The sequence below is a fragment of the Fulmarus glacialis genome, unplaced genomic scaffold (assembly GCF_000690835.1).
Source record: "Fulmarus glacialis isolate BGI_N327 unplaced genomic scaffold, ASM69083v1 scaffold11909, whole genome shotgun sequence".
Lineage (NCBI taxonomy): Eukaryota > Metazoa > Chordata > Aves > Procellariiformes > Procellariidae > Fulmarus > Fulmarus glacialis.
The window spans coordinates 1-21245 of NW_009235244.1; the positions used below are offsets into that span (position 1 = coordinate 1).

General features: G+C 38.0%; 2 protein-coding genes across 2 annotated transcripts; one reads left to right on the forward strand and one right to left on the reverse strand.

Annotated features, from left to right (window-relative positions):
* The first annotated feature begins 1545 nt into the window (after nucleotides 1–1545).
* Nucleotides 1546–9252, forward strand: FBXW2 (F-box and WD repeat domain containing 2). Its single transcript, XM_009585952.1, has 6 exons — nucleotides 1546–2051; nucleotides 4217–4411; nucleotides 5199–5332; nucleotides 5934–6020; nucleotides 6842–7011; nucleotides 8451–9252. The coding sequence occupies exons 1-6, from the start codon at nucleotides 1562–1564 to the stop codon at nucleotides 8737–8739; spliced, it is 1365 nt and encodes a 454-aa protein (XP_009584247.1). The 5' UTR covers nucleotides 1546–1561; the 3' UTR covers nucleotides 8740–9252.
* Nucleotides 9253–13627: 4375 nt separating this feature from the next.
* LOC104082729 lies at nucleotides 13628–14860 on the reverse strand. The gene has a single exon (XM_009585953.1). The coding sequence runs from the start codon at nucleotides 14858–14860 to the stop codon at nucleotides 13628–13630; it is 1233 nt and encodes a 410-aa protein (XP_009584248.1).
* Nucleotides 14861–21245: the final 6385 nt, after the last annotated feature.

Consider the following 21245-nt stretch of genomic DNA (forward strand, 5'->3'; position numbering starts at 1 on the left):
TCCTCGCCGTGCTTTTTGCGTGCGGAGGTATATGGGAGTGGGCGGGGGAGCGGATCGGGCTTGCTGGATAACACCGAGAAAAGAGCCTCGGGCACGTAGCTCTGAGCACCGGTTTCGGGGCCTCGCAGCAGCCCTTGATTTCAGTATTAGCTTCATGTGTTGAGTAAAACAAATGCCTTAGAGCTCACCTATTTTTTATTCATAGGGAGCCTGTTAGAAATTTTTGTTTCTTTTAAAGAGAACGCATACCTGTTAGAACAGCAAATATATTCTCTGCCATATGTGCTGAGGAAAGCTGGTAAGTGCTGTCAGCAGTAAAAGTGACTGTATGAACTTGTGACTTGATAGGAGCAGCTGTTTCTGTGCATTTGACACCCAGTACCTTCTTGTGCTTTTATCAACAATTGCATGCTATGTGCAGCCTTTCATAGTGAAAACTGTATTTTTGTGTACTACTATGCCATGTTAAGAGGTGTACTTTAAGATCTTATTCTATGAAGGTAAAATGTCTGTATAGAAATAAACATGTTATTGACTCCCACTCAGATTCTTCAATTCTTTGGGTTTGGGAGCTTCTGTGAATTAAATTCAGCCAATTGTCTAATGAATGGAATTAGGTCTTCCAGAGAAAACAAATAATTATGGCTTTTTAACTGTTTGCCCGATATTTATCTTGTTAATTACTTGTCCAAGCTTATGGTAGGAACTTGGGATGCCACAGGATAGTATAAATGCATACAGATTGTGTAGTTCAGGAGATAGTATTTCAAACCTTCAATTTCATAGTTAATTCTTTTCATTGGAAATAAACTGAGAAAATAGGAAAAAAACCCAGAAATCTTAAAAAAAAAAAGTTTCGGTCAAAGCAGTGCAAACATGTCAAAACTGATACTAGACCAGCACAATCTACAGTCTTTACAAGAGCCAAATAGAAAGATGGCTAACATATCCTTCAATACAATTTTTCAGACATCTCTCTGTATCTTCTTTAAAAAAAACTCTGGTTACCTGCTTTGTGTTTAAAATAGTTCAGGACAAAGGTATGAATAAGTTTTGTCAGTAATTAGCTTATCACTCTACTTATACGCTTTGGTTTCTTCCCTTTATCAGTATAATCCATGAGTAAGCTGTAAGACAGTGCTCATTTGCTATAATAGGTTTAAAACTTAAACTAACCCTTACCTTATTGGATTCAGAATTTGAAAGTGTTAACCTAGAACAAGAAAGATGTTAACATTCTGTCCTGGTTTCGGCAGGGATAGAGTTAACTTTCTTTCTGTGGTTAAACCACAACACATTCATAATGAATGCTAACATTCACTAGCTCCATACAATTAACTTCTAAGTCTGATGCGGGACAAATGATAGTTCAAAGTGCATGCAAATGCTTAGTCCTAACCTAATGAATATTTTTAAATGCGTTTGGTCACTTCAGTCTATGTGTTAACATGCCATTTGGAATACTGATGTACCAGTAATAAAGATGTGATGCTTACCTTGTTTTCTGAACAGAACTAATACAGTATTTTGATGTATCACAGGTAAATTTTTCCATAACCTTATGGAGAAAAAGGACTTTGAAGCATGGCTTGATAACATTTCTATTACATTTCTTTCTCTGACGGACTTGCAGAAAAATGAAACTCTGGATCACCTGATTAGCTTGAGTGGAGCAGTCCAGCTCAGGCACCTCTCCAATAATCTAGAGATTCTCCTCAAGAGGGACTTCCTCAAACTTCTTCCATTGGAACTTAGTTTTTATCTGTTAAAATGGCTTGATCCTCAGACCTTACTCACATGTTGCCTCGTCTCTAAGCAGTGGAATAAGGTTATAAGTGCCTGTACAGAGGTGTGGCAGACTGCATGTAAGAATTTGGGTTGGCAAATAGATGACTCTGTTCAGGATCCTCTACATTGGAAGAAGGTTTACCTAAAGGCTATTTTAAGGATGAAGCAACTGAAGGACCACGAAGCCTTTGAGACATCCTCTTTAATTGGACACAGTGCCAGAGTATATGCACTTTACTATAAAGACGGACTTCTGTGTACAGGTAGGAAGGACAGAAAACCTGGAGTCTTACAATTCTTTGTTTCCCCCCCCCATACGATTAATGACAATTTGCTTTTCCTTTACCAGACAGATTATTTTCGTAGTGCTAACGCAGTTTTGGATGATTCAAAATTACTTTTTTTTCAATTTCTGAAACACGTGGCACACTAATAAACTCATTAGTCACTTTAATAGGAAAACAAGAAGACCAATTTCTTTGGTTAAAAAACCAGTAACAGCAGGTATCATGCTTAGATTAGTAAGCATTTGAGAAGTACAGATATGTACAGGATAACTTCCAGTTAAAGGGACCTTGTCTGGGCTATATGATCGCTGCAGTCTCCCAAGGTGTGGCAGGAAAAGTGTGTCTTCTTCCTTGAAACAGGACAATTTCTCTGATACAGTCTGTAAGCACTTCCAGTTCTTAACGTAAGTGCTTGTATGAAGACCTGTAAACTAGGTTTAACCTTGCTACTAGTCTGACTTGCACATTGTAATGATAATTTCAGCTGCCTCTGTGAAGACTGCAGACTTCAAGATTTCAGTTTGAATTTAAAAACACAGTCAGAACAAATATGAAACCTTAAGTATGAAAGAATAGTAACAAAGTTACAATGAACTGCTGCTGGAGCAATTCCCAAGGATTTCCCAATCACTTGAGATGACAATGCTATAGAATAAATTGGGAATACTGGCTAAGTACTCCCCCATTTGTTGGTACGTTAAGATGGTTACTAGAAACCAAAAACTAGACTCTAGCTAGTCTTTCATTTCCCTTCTCAGCAGGGAATGTAAATACACAGCAAGCGGCATTGTCAAAACTTTCTGAAAAGTGGCACACTTTTGTGCTGAAACCAGGAGAAACAACAGGTGTAAGGGTCTGGGGTTTTATTCTGCTCTCCAAAGCCAGCAGTCTGGACTTACTGTTATGAGTTTTAAAAAAAAAAAAAGAAACTTCAGGGAGAGAAAGGAAACTGGCAGGTGATGGGGCCTGGTATTCATCTGCTGTCTTTTGAGATTTGGTGAACTCCTTTCCTACCTGAAACAAACTAAAGCTTGCAGTATAGTCAGTGGCTCTGCAAACCTGAGTGTGATGTGTCATGTGAAACTTCCATGCGTCTGTTTCAGGAGATTCTGTCAATCAGAGGCAGTGCTGGAATCTATGGAAGATGCTAAAAGGGTATGAGGAAACTGGAAGGCCAGACACCTAGTACCTTAATTAACATGAAAACAGGCTTTGCTGTAGTGCTGAGACTTAAAACTAGGGCTTATTCCCCATTCAAGCAGCTTGAAAGTACTATTTAATGAGGAGAAGTCCAACAAGGAGAAATGCAAAGCCCTGCACGTGAGGAGGAACAACTCCATGGCACCAGTATATGCTGTGGGCCACCCAGCTGGAAAGCAGCTTGGCAGAAAAGGACCCGGGGATCCTGGTGGACACCAAGTTGAACATGAGCCACCAATGTGTCCTTGCTGCAAAGAAGGCTAACGGTATCCTGGGCTGCTTTAGGAGGAGTGTTGCCAGTAGATTGAGGGAGGTGCTCCTTCCCCTCCACTCAGCACTGGTGAGGCCACACCTGGAATACTGTGTCCAGTTCTGGACTCCTCAGTACAAGAGAGACATGGACACACTGGAGAGTCCAACGAAGGGCCATGACGATGATGAAGGGACTGGAGCATCTCTCATATGAAGAAAGACTGAGAGAGCTGAGACTTTTTATCCTAAAAAAAGAGAGGGCTCAGGGAGGATCTTATCAATGTGCATAAATACCTGAAGTGAGGGTGCAAAGAAGATGGAGCCAGGCTCTTTTCAGTGGTGCACAGTGACAGGAAAAGAGGCAGTGGACACAAACTGAAACACAGGAGGTTCCCTCTAAAACACTTTTTTACTGTGAGAGTGATTAAGCACAGGTTGCCCAGGGAGATTGTGGAGTATCCATCCTTCAAGGTATTCAAAAGCTGTCTGGTCACGGTCCTGGGCAACCAGCTCTAGGTGGCCCTGCTTGAGTAGAGGGGTTGGAAGAGTTGACCTCCAGACGTCCCTTCCAACCATAACCATTTTGTGATTCCATGAAAATATATTTAGGACAAACATGGAAGACGAGTATAGGATTTGAAATACTATTTACTCTTTGCTTCCAATTACCCTGTTCTTTTATATTCTAGGATCAGATGACTTGTCTGCAAAACTGTGGGATGTAAGCACAGGTCAGTGCATATATGGTATCCAGACACACACTTGTGCTGCAGTGAAATTTGATGAACAAAAGCTTGTAACAGGATCTTTTGATAACACAGTAGCCTGTTGGGAATGGAGCTCTGGGGCAAAGACACAGCATTTTAGAGGACATACTGGTGCAGGTATGTTGAACTTTTCAATTTGTAATTTCACTAGTCAAGTAACATACATCATCATCAAATGAATTATAATTTAAGTTAGCTCTTTGCACGATAGCCTTTTTTTTTTTAGGCTCTGTCCCAAGACATTTTGGGGTCAGGGGGAGGCGGCCAGAACAGATCTAGATCTGTCTGCCCTTGAATAATGCCAAAGTTCAGCCATGTAGTGTTTTGCAGTTGCATGGAAATAATACTAAATGCCATGGTTATTCAGTACTTTCAAGTCTACCAAAAAGATGCAAACCCTAGGTAAGAGGGAACACATGGCAACAGTAGTTCTTTAGATCCCCAGACTGGAGATGGGCTTACAGCAAAGAGCACAATAGGACCTGGAAATCTGTATTTGCATTTCCCTTGTAATTAACTTCTGTGTTCACTGCTGCAAAATATCCTCAACTCAGCTGTAGGTCTGTTCCCCTGTGAGTAATGAGATGTATCAAATGTACTAATCCTGCTGGAATTTACTTACTAAAACTCTTAAAATAGGAACTAGCTTAAGTTACGTTTTGCCATAATCAAACCATAAAGGAACCACTGATGTACATGCTCTTAATTTGGACAAAAATCAGTAATCTTGCAATGTAAGCTTAGGAATCCAGAGCAACAATTCATGTATACAGTTCAAGAACAACAGTTAAAGCTGTAGTAGTATATGAATTTAGAGGCTATATGACCTAGTTAGTGTCTCATTTGCAGAAAAACATGTGCATAGAGACTGGTATTCCTTATTTAGTACCCTTTTTGCTTGTAGTTTTTAGTGTGGATTACAATGATGAACTTGATATTCTGGTCAGTGGCTCTGCAGACTTCACTGTGAAAGTATGGGCCTTATCAACAGGAACGTGCCTGAATACCCTTACTGGACACACAGAATGGGTCACTAAGGTGGGAATATTGATTTTTAATTAATATTGCAAAACACTTACTTGCAATAAGTTTGTAACGTGTTCTAAATTTCTATTTCCTAATCCTAACCCTGCACCTAGGTGTAGAATCTGAAGAACATCAGGAAATACTGCAAAATAACATTTCAGCAGAAAAAATACCTAAAGAAGCTATAATTAAACCTTTCAGACCATTGAAGATATTTCTATTCCAAAGCAGCTGGAGTTAAATTATGGATTTTTTTGATTCAAAGCTACTTTAAAAATTATGTAGAAAAACTAACGATCTTGATAATCAAAATCTGAGCATGAAAAGTGTTCTGAAGTCAAGAAACAGTATTTTTCTTCTGAGTATTTCAGAACTTGGAAGGTGGGGGGGTGATTCTAGAGGTGAAGTACATATCTTTGCTTATTAATACAGTAAGTTGTCACTAGTAGGAACAAGAAAAGTGTAAACTGTAGTTTCCCTTCAGTTGCAAAAAGTATTTGTATTGTCTTTATACAAGAGTACAGTATGCAGGTTGTCAATGAAGTGAAAAATGCAAATGAAAGTTTGGTTATTTAACAGCATCAACATAAATCATTACATCCTTCAATTACAGGTAGTTTTGCAGAAGTGCAAAGTCAAATCCCTTATGCATAGTCCTGGGGATTATATTCTTCTAAGTGCAGATAAGTATGAAATTAAGGTATGTACCATATATCATACATCTATCATTTCAGTACCCAGGGAAATAAAATGCTTGAGTGCATTGCTGAAGTTTACAAATAATGTAAGACACTATTTTCTCCCATATTCCCTGCTTTTAAAGTTACATACAAGACATGCAACTCTTTGGAAGCTAACTTTTCAATGCTTTCCTTCATGTTCAGATTTAAGTGATAGCTCTATGTGAATGGTAATACAAAAAACAAGTGCTTTTAGTGCATGCCTAATGTGCTAACTTGACAGTGAAGCACTGTCCTGGTTTCAGCTGGGATGGAGTTTATTTTCTTCCTAAAACTCCTCTTTTTTCTAAATCCAGTCCATCCCTGAGTAAGCACTTAACTGGAAGTACTGTTACTGTTGGGGACTTCTGGGTTGGAGACTGCTGTAAATAGTTTGTGGCTATGTTATGTTTTATAACTGAAACATTGTCACATTTCTGTCCAATTGAATGGTTGATTTTTTTGCCGTTCTTTAAAGCACCCATTTTCACTCGGATTTTTTAGGCTAGAAACAACACATACTGCAACAATACTGTAAGACAAGTCACTTACAGAATTGATGTTCCTACCTAAAGGAGAGAAATATTTCTGAAAAAACATGCACACATTTACCCGATGCTTAAAGAGAGACTCTGAGGCTTGCTCTATTTGTGTAACAGTTTATAATGTGAACGTTTTATGGTCTTAAACTCTGTTTTAATTGTAGATTTGATGCTTAAAGAGAGACTCTGAGGCTTGCTCTATTTGTGTAACAGTTTATAATGTGAACGTTTTATGGTCTTAAACTCTGTTTTAATTGTATATTTGGCCTATTGGAAGGGAAATAAACTGCAAGTGCTTAAAAACACTGTCTGTTTCTGAAGATCGCAGCATCTCCCTACAGCCCAGACTGCACTTTGATGGTAAATATATAGTGTGCAGTTCAGCCCTAGGATTATACCAGTGGGACTTTGCCAGCTATGATATTCTCAGGTAAATCTTTCAGTTAAAGACTTAGTCTTCTTTAAATAAATAAGGAGTAGAACATAGTAGTTTTAATAACTTACTTTAGATTTAGGCCAAAAGAATCTTGACAAAAATTCTGTAAACATCTTACTTTACACATGTTGCCAGGTTTAATTCTTATTTATCATCTGTTAATATGAATCATTTGATTGCTGTTTTGGTTTCTGGCCTCAGGCTAGTCCTTTCTCATGTTTTCATTCCATAAGCTGAAGAGTTTCAATATAGACTTAAATGAGACTGCAGTGCTGTAGTTGTGAATGTGAAACTGTAGTGACTAGAAGTAAATGTTGCCATGGAGACTGCTCTGCAGAGAACCTGATGGCCGTTTCTGGGGGTTCTTTGATAAGAAATTAAAAAGACTCTCTTTCCTTATAGCAGTACTGATCTGTCATTCTCGATAACGCTGTGGAATGATAGTGAAATCTATCAGTCTGCAGTAAGGAATCAAAGAGGATCACATTCCGTTTCCATAAAAAGAACGAGGCTGTATCTGTTAGAAATGGTGGCATCAAAGATTGTAACTTATTAAAGAAAAAAATTGCATTTTAGAACTGTTAGCAGACTCTTAATTGAAATGGCCTGAATATTTGTAGAGTTATCTACCATAGGAAGATCTACTCCAAAGAAGTGCTTCTTATGAGTAAGAATAAGTGAGTAATTTCACCTCTTAGTTTACCCTCCCATCTTTCAAAAGAGAAAGATGTTCTCTTACTGCTGAGAACAGATTTGCATCTCCATACATTTTTGTGCCTCAGTTCTGTGCTTTATGTAATGCTGTGATCAAATGCTCAGTCAGTTGTGGACTCATTTCTGTTCCAAGTTTTATTTATTAAGGCAAAAATATCCTAAAGGTGTAGGGGAACTAACAAATACTTTTATTTCTCCCTAAGATGAAAATGCTTAACTTATGCTAAGTGTTAGTAAAACGGCATTCTGTTAAAGACCAATCTTGAATGATTTATCTTCTTATCACAAGAAGGCATTTCTGTGTTTTATTTCCAGCTTTTAAAAGAGTGGTCAAAAGAATAATAAGAGGTTTTACCTTTTAATTTAAAGATAATGAGGCATGAAATCCCTATGAAAATTTACTGTAAAACACAAGTAGATTTGCTCTTTTGTGTGTATCTGGAAACAAGATTTTTTTTTTTTTCCTTGTGCTGTGCAGAATGCCTTTCAAATCGTAATCTTTACTTATGTTCAGAAGGGTCTGTCCTGAATGCACAAAGCCAGAACTGAAACCGCAGGCCTGACTGCAGCTAAGTGTTCAGCTGCTTAATTTGAAAAATTTGCATCCAGTTTTTTTCTAAATCCTTTCAGAATGATGAGTTTAGACACTCATGTTTTAGTAATGCAGGTTCATGACGACATCGTGACAGAGTTTCTAACAGTGTTGTCTTGTCTTCTAGGGTTATCAAACCTCCTGACTTCTCAAATGTGTCCTTGCTGGGCTTTGGAGAGATATTTGCTCTACTGTTTGATAACAGATACCTGTATATAATGGACTTGAGGACAGAAAAACTGATAAGCCGCTGGCCTCTACCAGAGTATAGAAAGTCAAAGAGAGGTTCAAGCTTTTTGGCTGGTGAAATGTCTTGGTTAAATGGACTAAATGGCCGAAATGATATGGGCTTGGTTTTTGCCACCAGTATGCCAGACCATAGTATCCATTTGGTGTTATGGAAAGAACATGGCTGAAAAGCTCACATATGCAGAATCTTCAGGAATATATGGACTGTCAGCAGTGTGTCCATAAAATGAGACTTTGCATGAACCAAAGTTGCACACCTAATGGTATCATCATGCAATGCACAATCATTTACTTTTATTTGGGCATTTGGGATTGGGTTGTTTTGGACATAATGCAATACAGCATGCTAACAGTATTCACCACAAAATTTTGTCTGTACTCATATTTAAGCATACCTATTTGGGCTCTGAACCATAGCTTGTAATGTTTAAACCATTCAAATCCACCATCAAGTCTGAAATGAAGTAGTGCTTGACCTGACTTCTGACCTATTTTTTGTTGTTGAAACAGAAGGTGAAGCTACTATTTTAGAACCATAGGCTTTTGTACATGTAACGGCAAATACTGGTTACAGTGCATGGCTGCTTAACTAAAATGAGAAGATAGCAAACCCTTTCCCTCTCCAGTATCATTCTCTTCAAAATGTTTTTTCCTTACGGTAGCTTTAAATACTTAGCCTTTGAAATAGAAGAATCAGATGAGTCCTTTAACGAGGATCAAATGCTAACAATAATAATTTGTTTAAGTTCGGGAACATGTCAGTATGAACTCTCCTCAGCGAGAATGAGCCAATTTTTCTTCTATCTGATAGAGCTTGCCATTGCAATTAACCTTAGAGAACCTCTGACAGTATTCAGTATTTGCTGATGGTAACTCAGAATGGCTTGATAAGTATTTTATAGTCCATATTTCCTATAGTTTTTATGAGAACGTAACTTAGGTCACAGGTAGGTAGAAATATAATGAATGGGAAGATGATGTTCAATCTCTACAACAAGAGTCACTTTCTTACATTAAATGATGTCTAGCAGCCATTCACTTTTTCCAGAAGTTGCAGTTAATATAATCATGCACTTAAAGTAGTTGCTACATCTAGATTTGGAAAGCGGGCAAATAACAGTGAGGATGGAACATCTCGGGGGGGAAGAAAAAAAAAAAATCAAAAGTCTGAAGAAAAGCATAGGAGTAGAAAAAGGTCTTTTGTTTTGATCATCATAGGAGACCTGATGAGTTACATGAGACACGTGAGTTAACTATCGAGTAGCAAATACCTATCCACATACTTCTGTGGATTTGACATGTACTTAAAGGATGTATCTATAACATCACATGCTTTAGAAATGCTTTAGGTTGGTTTCCCCTCCTCCCTTATAATAAAATCTCCCCTTAATGTCTATTTTTTTTTTTTTTATTTATACAACTTGAAAACATGAGTTTTCATGAAGATTGGCTCATGTCCTTGAAAAGATAAAACTGCCTAGCATTACTATTTTTAGTATGTTTTTTTTTTCTTCCCACTATCCAAGGAGACCTGGTTTCATACTTAATACTGAACAAAGGCCAAGGTTCCCAAATGTATGCAGTATGAATTACACCTGTGGAAGGGGAGTTTTCATATGCAAGAATCAGTGTTTGAGTGATGTGGTAGGAATTACATGAAGTCACAGTGGAGCAGTGTCTCTTGAATACAAAGCTAGAGTCTTAAGTACTCCGTTTTCCACCTTTATTCACACAAACTTACTTTGAAAATGTGTTTGTAGTCAAGGATTTTATGAACTGGAAGCCAAATTCACAGCTCTCGATTCAAACCACACTGACTGGGGCACAAATGATGATCTCTTAAAGCTTTTCTTTTCTCACTCAAAAGTGAAGAAGACTTACATGAAATGGAAAGCTTTCAGTAACTTGCCTTGAAACCCAGTTCTCATAATTCTTAATGTGGGAGTAACTATACTGCGTATGATGTGTGCAGTAACTCAGCTTACTCTAAAGGAGCCACATGATGGGCCACCTATAAAACACTGCATTAACGTTGAAAGATTACTTCACAACAGGAGTGTAGACATGCCAGAAATGTCCTTGCACCCAAATCAGTGAAATCTGGAGTGAATATCTGGACTGCAAGGCTCAAAGAGCGGTCATCAGTGATAAAAAAATCTAATTGGTAACCAGGTAATAGAAGTGTTCTTCAGGGGCTAGAATTGGTTAACTATCAGTGACCCTTATGACGCAGAGTCCACTCAGCAAGTTTCCAACAACACTAATTTGGAGGGGAAGGGGCAACCATGGGAAGGGGAAGCAGTCAATATGCAAGAGAGCAGGGAATGCTATTCTGAGGGTCCTCAACAAACCAGACAAGTGGGCTGACAGAGAGAATGGAGGGGGAAGGGAAAGTGGTGGGCATGGGGTGGGGAGGCACTGCTGCTGTCTGCAGGTACCTAATGAGAAAGTATAGAGAAGACAAAGTCAGACTCATCTCAGCATCATGCAGCAGGACAAGGGCTAACGGTCACAGATTGCAACAAGAGAAATTAACTAGCTCTTCTCCACTGTGAGGGTAGTTTAAGACTGGAACAGGTTGCCCACAGAGATTGTGTCCAGCTTACCTAGACAAAGTCCTGAACAAACCATGCTACCTTACCCTGCTTTGAGCAGGGAGCTGGACTTCCAGATGCCCCTTCTAAACTACATGAGTCTAAAATTCTAAATGGACCTCTTGCCAAGCAAGATAGTACCACTGCTGCAGGCACCTTTGGTGTTAATACAGCTGCCAGTTTGTTGATACAGACTTTGGGAGATGCTGCTGCCACTGTGAAGCAAATACTATGGTTTGTTAAAAGCTGTGAAATGGTAGTTGGGAAGCTATTCTGCCACAAGTATTTCACAAATTGCAGAAAATTTTAAACAAATTAAGAACTCTAAATTTTCCTTTTCTGCATTGTCCCAGAGTATGCAAGCAGAAAAGCATGATGAGAAGCATCCAATACACACTACGCTGCTCTTCTACCCTTTTAGTTTTATAAATGAAGTTTTAGCCTATTACATAGCAGCTGATAATTATTATAAACACAATTAGCAAACAGTTATTTACAGACTGTCTCTTGAAGACTTCCAAGTAAGAGTTCCACCTGGACATTTGCTAGCTAATGATACTAATCCACTAATGGCAGAGCTCCTTAAGGGCATAGGTATGTGCCACCACAAAACAGATGAAGGAAGAAAAACATGACACTGGTGTAGAAATTAAAAAAAGCATACCTGCTCTCACACACACACACTTGTCTCTGTCACTCACTGAAGAGTCAGACTATTACTGCTCCTAGATGTCCCTTCATAGGAAGGTTCCAATACATTGCCACATCAGTACAATGCACATAGCTTTGGGGGCTTAGCAAACAGAAAAAATATGACTGAGATTGTGAAACTACAGTGAGCAAATGTTTTTTGTTTGCTTTGCTTTCCATCTGACCCTTCAGCAGAAGTTAATAACCACTTGACACTATTTTTAGATAGAGGTTGGAGAAGATGCAGCTTCTGTATCCTTACAGCTACATAAGGAAGCAACATAATTCAACTTACCCATCAGATAAAGGACTAAAATCCACCTGATGTGTAATTTTGTGCATGTAGAAACAGTTTGTTATGAGGCTTCAAGGTCGCAGGAAAAAAAAAAACTATTACGTATTATAAGTAGTTGTTTGTCCATCCATCTTTCCACCTGGAAATAGCCACCTTTTCAGTTCACAATAGTCTCTCTCTCTTCAACATCAATCTGTATCCCTTGCCTCTGTTTTAAAGCTTTCCAACACAACTCAGCACTTACCACTTAAGTAATTCAGAACAGCTGTGGATAACAGAAGAGGGATCACCCTTCTTCTTAAACTTACATGTCTCAAAAACCCAGCTGAACAGTCATTTGGATCAGCAAAACTCCAACAGCTATGTTTAGTGTTACAATACATCACCACTTTAACAAACACTGTTTCCAAGAATATAAGGGTTCATTTTTTTACAATTGAAACTGGTAGATTTTGCTCTATTATTTTCACGATGTATTTGTTTACCTTCTACTCAGCCTGGTACATACAAATTTTGTGCCCAGTGACATACAAACTGCAAAAATTAAGCAACGTTACCTTTAATACTAATGACTGTAGTTGTATTTTTTGTACGTAGGTTGAAAACTGTCTTTAGCCTTTTGCATTATTTGAGTAAGATGAGAAATACTGATTTTTTTTTTTTTTTTTAATTGAAAACAAACTCATTTTACATTTTCCAGAAGAAGTAATACCATCTGCATTGATCCTTGGTATCATTAAATCTCATGGCTCTGCTACAAATTCCTGTTTCCCTTAAAAAGAAATACCACTAACAAGTAACAGTTCCACTGTTCCAGCTGGTGTGTTTCCGTATCCTGCCCCTGTGATTATAACGAGTTACAGTGTTAATGCCAATGAAGCTCTTCACCTGGGAGATGCTGTCCCAAGCCATCTTTTAATAGGCACCACTAAGCACAGCTGTATTTTTTTATCCACCAAGTACTTCAGAGGTACAAATAATCAAAAATCAGTTCATTCCTTCTTCAGGTAGTTACAGGTTCATTGTACTAGCTAAAACATACCTGAAGATGGGAAAAGAAAAAGACAGAAAGCTGGAAATCGGTACATTTAACTTTCTAATTTCTGCATGGTTACTTCCTAGGCCTTGAATAATGCCCCTTCATAGTTATAGGCATGTAAGAGAGCTATCTATCATCTCACTATGCCTCAGCTCTTACACCTTACAAAGTTGCAGTACAGACTTTACCTGAGGAACCCAATGCTTAACCAGCATTTGATCACTGTGGACTCATACAAGGTACCATGTCTCAGTTCATAAATCAAATGCATTTACAAATGGCACAGTACATAAAAGGGCTGTTCTCCTAAATCTCTGTAAGATGTAAACTTCACATGGAAGTGATTTTAATGTGATCTTTAAATTATATCCTCTGCCTTCCCACGATACGGGTAGCTCTCCACTTTCCCTCCTTATAACCGAGGTTTCACTTTGAGCTTACAGTACAGTTTGATACAGCACCTTGTTAACATTCATGATTAGTGATGAGTTGTATCTCCACAGTGTAGTATCCCTGATGAGGGATGCTCTGGGAAGGTTTCCTTGAAGGGGCACTCGGCAGTGATAAATGAGGGCAACATCCATGGGAACATTCACACTGTTCCCATAAGCACGTAGGACAGAGTGGACTGAAGTCTGAATCACCTTTCGTGGATCAATTATCATTTTCTTGGGATTGATTACATCTTTCCGGTCAGGCTCTCTGTGAACATGCTGTAATATGTTAACACCTGGCACAGTATTCCAGGATGAAATGTTGAACACATGAGTAGATACAGTTTTTGGGAAGATATGGTTCTCAAAGAGGAAAATGCCAGTCCCTGGGTTTTGCTCCTGAAGACTGCTCATCATTGTTTTCCAGTCTGGGTGCTTAAGGGGAAGAATTATTTCATCAGCATCATTAAGAACCACAAACTTGCTCCTCTGCATGTTACGGTATATACAGTCATTTAGAGCTGTGATTTGTCCATAGTAGCCAATGTGTGCTTCATCTTGCGTGAAGTGCCATTTAGAAGAAACCTTGAGGTGTGAGTTTATTGGCCAGGGAATTATCTCTACAGTTCCTTCTTCCATATAAAACTTCAAGACTTTCTCCATCAGATGGCTGCAGTTGTTCTTATAGATCACCACTTTTTGTACCCCAAGAATCTTGTACATTTCCATACTCTGTATAAACTGCAAGATGTTGTTGTAATTTCCAAACATGGCAGAGATGCACACAGTGAAATCAACAGAAAAGGTCTCAGCCTTGCGGTTTTTAATTTCAAACCTTGGCAGCTGGTCAATATTTCCATGTGGAGACTGATGAATTGATACATGTGTTGGATCACAGTTTTCGGGTTCCAAACAAAGTATATCTGCTGCACCATAAGGGAATCCAAATCTATCTGAGTGAACATCAATTTTTGCTTTTGATACATATATCTTTCCATCAGGCTGACAGCAGAACCAGCAGTACAGTTGTTTTACATCTTCATGGTGGACAATCCCAATCACACGAGTGACTTTGCTTTCTCTGTCGTCAAAGTACGGGGATATAATAAAAGTTCTGTTATCTTTTAATGCTGTTATTGTGCTATTGGTAATTTTCCCTCTACATCTGCTACCTTCCTGAACTATTTTTGGCAGGTGAGAAAGTCTCTGTAACCTAAGATAAGAAAGTGTGACCATTGAAGTTAGAGTAATAATGCACACAGCAGCAGCAAAGTAAGATTTTTTCCCACCACACAACATTTTGAATGTATCTAAATGTGGATGCAAATTTCTTTGTCCTTGCACTTTATGCTGCCGCATCTGCAGAAAAGAAAATACGTAGTATGAGATAATATTGACTCATGATCGTTGCTCAAGAATTTCACAAACAAGATGGGGGGCAAATCTCTCTCACTGTGCACTGACTTAATCAGAGACCCAGCTACTGTGCTTTTATGAAAAAATCCATCACAGAACACACCTTCCTTTAATGGGATGAACGATACTCTATGTGACACTCTGAATGCCTCTATATGTCGGATGTGTGGAACAGTTTCTGTACATGGAGGGTTCTGTGAGAGAATATGATAGAGGTCTATATACAGGAGAACAAGGAGACATTATTCATTACTTTCTATAATCCAAATTTTAGAACATCCAATTAAATAATTAGGCAGTAATTTTTAAAGCAAAACAAAAGCTTTTTCCCCCCTACATAGTGCATATGTAAATTATACACAAAAAAAAACTTCAACCGGACTTCTCACAGACAAGTTAGGGGCAGGTATATAAGTTAAATGTATACAGAATTAATCAAGTTCATAAAAAAAAAAGGCAATTGGGGATTGCACATGAGGGTCCAGATACAATCTCTAGTGTATAAATTCCCTAACTTGCAGTTCACCACAGATGAGACAATACATACAGAGGAAGGTCAATTCGTACAATTCAGCAGAAGACAGGTAAAATCTATGGGGGTATAAAAGTTATTCTTAATTATTAGCTCTACCCTACTTAACCTGTACAAGGCAGGGCTTGCAGGGAAGGTCGCCTCATATTATGCTTGCTAGAGATCTGGGCCTCCTCACACTACCTTAATGCTGGCTCAGCTCCTGGCATAGCTTGGGGGTCAGGTCTTAACCTCTTGCTGCTGCAGGAACAGACAGGCATCCCTGAGTACCTGGATGGCCAAAGTCTTTAGCAGCACTCGTGCTAGCAACTGTTAATGCCTGACAGGGAGCTCATGGCCCTCAAGCAGTAATTTCTGCAAGTGGAGCTCAGATTAAAGTTTCCTCTACAAATTCATCTTTCGGCATCCAGATATGATCCATAAACAGTAAGGTGACAGCAAGTCTCTTCAAAGGCCTGCTTGTACCACAGAGATTCTTGGAAGAAGAGTGTCCCAGATTAATCAAATTCATATTAGATCAGAAAACTGGATTGGTAGAAGAGAGTATCCCCAACTGCCAGCAAGAAGTGTGGAGTAAAATGCCAAGATGGAATAAATTGATCCTATTGCACAAGATGAAGAAAATGTTTCTAGTAGGTATGACATTGCTGCATAAAACCAGCTGCTGAGAAAAAAAATCATACCATGAAAAGACCCAGATTTCTAGGTATATATTTTATGGCTAAAACAGGTAGCAATGTCATAGGTGTAGCAGGTATTGGAAGATTCTCATATTTCTTGTCCTTTCGTTTACTTCTCAGGACTCTTAACAAAATCACTTGCTTAAGTACTTCGTAACCTAAGTATCTTCAGAAAGCATGCACATGCTAAATATCTAACAATAATTTTTCCAAAGCATGTTACTCAGTCTATTCTAAAATAATAATTAAACCAAATATTTCATACTTTTTTCCCCACATTTCACACATGGTGTAAAGCTATTTTGAGAGCCTCTCTCTTGACACTGTTTTGTGATGGAACAGAAAACTAGCATTTTCAAAGGAAAGTAAGAAAGATACAAAACTAGAAAGAACCTAAATCCATTACTTTGATCCAGATATCATACTCAGCAGCTTCATAACTCTGGAAGCGCCTAAATTCACTGGCAACTTCATTGCTTGGCTTTAAAAATTCCCCTAGGGTCTGTTTTTTTGCTTAAACACAGTATTTTCCAACCAGTAAAATGTAGCTTCTGAATACAGCAGTCTAGCTTCTGAATTTCAACTGAGTTTAGCCAAAAAATAATTGCCCATGCCTTCAGAATAATGTGCAATATTTTCACAATTGCTCTTTCATGAAAAAGCAAAGTAAGGAGAACTACGGTCACAACATACCCCTTAAAATACCCCATTTGCCAAGGCTGATATGATTTATAGCTGCCTTTCCTAGCTACCAAGAAATTGCTTTACAGACCAGAACAGTCATAGGGCACCAGAAATCTCACTACATCACATTAGACACAAAGCAGAACAGCAGCAGCAGACTGCACTGACTCTTTTGTCTCTGAAATGGAGAGTCACCCCCAGAAGTCCTTACAATTTAGAGCAGAACTGCAAATACATGGCAAGAGCCTGCTACTGTCATACAACTTTCTGCTGGAGATTTGTGACTAAGAACAACTCAAATTTTTTAAGTCTTTTTATTAAACATTCTAAAATCAGACAAAAAGTTTCCCCTGAGCATTCTTATTCCCCTGTTGTTATGTATTTTAGCATTCTTACAACAGAGAATAGATCACATTTAACATTTTTTCCTTGGTCTTATCTATGAATGACTTAAAATATTGTCCAGTCTTATAGAATAAATAGTTTTTACTACAGAAATATCAAAATATGTCAACATTAAATAATACAATTAATTTATTACCTGTTATTTCTTCTGCTTTTGCTAACTATAAATAATGAACTATTAAAAAAAAAAAAATCTTTTCAACTGTGTTTTGAACAGTGAACATCAGAAAGGAGAAAGTACCTTTTAAAGCAGATAGCTGAGTGAAGTTCTGTTTCAGTCCTCCATTTATTTTTTGCTAAGGTATAATCTACAATTTGTTTACTTTAACCAAATAAAAACATAGATATTTTTAAGATAAATTGCAAGAATTGTTCGATACAGAACAACACTGAGAAAAAAAATGCTGGTACAATACCTAAGACACTTGCTGACACATTTTCAGATGGTTGGTGTTCTTTAATGTCAGTAACAGCAGCCACACCTACCAGAAAAACAAGTTTTCCTTCTCTTGAGCAAAGCATACAGTTGCCTCCCAAGAACTTAATTTAAATTACAAACTTGAGTGTGGAGTTGTTAAAGCAAATCAAGCCTAAGTACTCGGGTGATTTTTTTTTAAGGCTACTTAAGTTTCCTTCTGGAAATTAATCCTGCATGTTGATGTATCTGCAGTTCATACACATACTTAAAGAGAACTAGAAAAATATACTATGTATCTGTATTTCTTGGGCAATCGTTTTTTTAGTAACATACTATAGGCCTAATTAAAACAGGTAAATACAGAGTCTGATGAGGAACTGTGAGAGAGATCTGAAACAACAACAGATTCTAGAAAGAGAAAAAGAGCAAAATGTAGAACTCAAGACACACCAGAACACAGAATCTTAAAGAAAAATGTAATTATTCGAGGAGTGAAATTCATGGTTTTCCCAACACGTGACTCATGAATTTTGATCCCCTGAAATTAACAGCACAGATACGTAGTCAGAAAATATATAAAGTCAGATTAATTAGGAACATTACATTTATGTTTCTTCATTATAGAGAGTACTCAGCAAATTTTAACTTCAAAAATAAACTTCCAGCATATTTAAAAGAGATCATTTTATAATAATTTATAATTTTATAACAACAATAACAACAACAATAATTCACTCTGGTTTTGTGTCTTTTAGTTCCAATTACTATTCAAGTAGAACATGATACAAATTATGCAGATTTGCTTTAATACTAAATTTAGCGAACGGTATCAATGGCTACTTTGCACCAGTTTGTTCTTTTTCAGTATCCCCCTTAATATTAAAGAGCCTTTCTTCCTCCCTATTGCATTTATGGACTGCAGTCATATCACCTCCTAGTCTTCATATTTGCTGCTTTTTCATTAAATAAGACAGGCTGTTCTAATACCATCTCATAAGAAACACTCTTCCTTGACCGGTTGCTTTTGTGCAGTTGGCCCAGTTTCAACTAATCTCTAGCACAGGAGACCAGAAATCCCTGTTCCTTGTCCATTTGTACATGACAGTGATAAGCCCTCATCATTGTTGGAAATTTTCTTTCTTAACATATTCTAGGATTATATTTTTCGCAAATGTATCACATTGCACAGATACATCTGAGCTTGTCATCAGCCGAAGATGAATACATCTACCCATTCTTTCAGCCAAGTGCAGTTACATAATGTGTTTTCTTCTGCAGCAAGGTCATAATAAAGAGCTCTTGTCCCAGTTAGAATCATAGAATGGTTTGGATTGGACAGGACCTTTAAAGATCATTTAGTCCCAACCTCCCTACTGTGGGCAGGGACATTTTTCACTAGATCAAATTAATCACATTTCTCCTTATTTCTTTTGTCATAGTCCTTCTAAAATCTACTCTAAAACTTTGTATGTCACTAAGATTGCATTTACAAACTTGCGTATATTTAAATCATCTTTTTTCTTCCCTTCCTAAACCAAGGAACCTCTTGTGCTTTCTTTTGCCACATGGTACCACTATGCTCACGACACCCATTATAGGTTCTTCAATAGCTCGTCTGCCTTCTTAGAATTTTGGAATGGAAATTATTCAGTATCACCTTCCAACTGGAATGTTGTTTTTACCTTTGCTGTACAACTTCTATTTTCAGACCTTCTTTTCTGTCACCTTTCTTTAACCCTCCACAATTAGCATTGTCCTTACTAAATCGTGGAACAAAGTGCTAATTTAGTTCAAGATCCATTCCTAGGTCATTATTAATCACCCACACATGTTCTCTGCATTGTGGCCTTCCTTTGTAATTTGTTTTCTTTGCACTGAGAAAACTGAAGACCTTTTATGCTGCTCATTTCAGTATCTTCGCAATGTCTACATTGAGTTTAATTTTTGATAACTCTCAGCTTATTACTTTATCTCCCAATTTAGGGTGAGGATAGGGGGCAATTGACAAGAGGTGACTGCAGAGTTTCAGTCGCTAATATGCAGTATTAGATTCAGTAGTATAGCAACAACAAACGGCCTAATCCTTGGTTTATCCAGGGTCTAACTAAAAAGCCACCACTAACAAACAGCCTTATTAATTTATTATTTTTGGAAAAAGTTATTCTCTATCCTCTGCTTTCTGGTTTTCGCCAAAAGTGACAACACAAACCACTGGTGCTTAAATAAAAATAAGAATTCCAAAGACTAACAATCATTTACCATCTTTATCTAGATTGTCTGTTGCTAATCTTTTGATAGCTTATCTTTTTCAGAAAGACTCTTTGAAACACCATTTTTCTTCCTCTCTTATACGATCCAAAGTCAGAAGCATATTGTTTGAACGATTAAACTGAGGGCAGTATTATTCCACTACTCATAAAATATTGCTCTAAAAAAAAGCTGGCCATTTCTAAATACAAAGAAGGTAAGCCAAACCAATATACAGTGTTGTCATATACTTAATTTGCGCCATTAGAACTGACAAACCACACATTCCCTGTACACTCATAAACTTCTCCATTATAATCTGCTGTACATCCCTAAGCCAAATTTCTCCTATTGTAAAAAATTAGACTTTGTGTCCTTTGAAAAGAAATAGATCAGGCAAAATAAAAATTGCATGACAACATTTAAAAGATTGTGATTTCAACTTTTTGTCTTTCACACTGTACTTGTTTTAGCTCTTTCTTCATAGTAGCTCGTAGGGTGCTGTGTTTTGGATTTGTGACCAAAACAGTGTTTAAAACACACTGATGTTTTAGCTATCGTTGAACAGTGCTTACACAGCATCAAGCTTCTCCATTTCTCATGCTGCTCCTCCAGCTCCCCTGTGCCAGGAGTAGGGTGGCACAAGAAGTTTGCAGGGGACACAGCCGGGACAAAAAAATGAACCACACTGACCAAAGTCCTATCCCGCACCCTATGACGCCATGCTCAGCAATAAAAGCTGGGGGAAGAAGAAGGAAGGGGGAGACATGCAGCATTATGGCATTTGTCCTCCCAAGTCACCGTTACAAATGATGAAGCCCTGCTTTCCTGGAAATGGCTAAAAACCTGCCTGCTGATGGGAAGTAGTGAATAAATTCCTCATTTTGCTTTGCTTGCACACGCAGCTTTGCTTTACCTATTAAACTGTCTTTATCAAAACCCACGAGTTTTCTCACTTTTGCCCTTCCGATTCTCTTCCCCATCCCCCTGCGAGGGGGAGTGAGTGAGCGGCTGTGTGGTGCCTAGCTGCCTACCAGGGTTAACCCACAACACACGCTGAAACCACTCTTTCGAGGAGTTATGCATTCTTTAAGTCTAAAATTAGGCTTGGAGTGTATTCAGATGGAGACTTTAAAAAACTGGGTTGTACAATTAATATATACCTTTAACTTACCGTTAAGCGGTTAGCACCAGTACCGAAAAATAATGCTACAGCTGACCACCATCTTATTTGCTGTT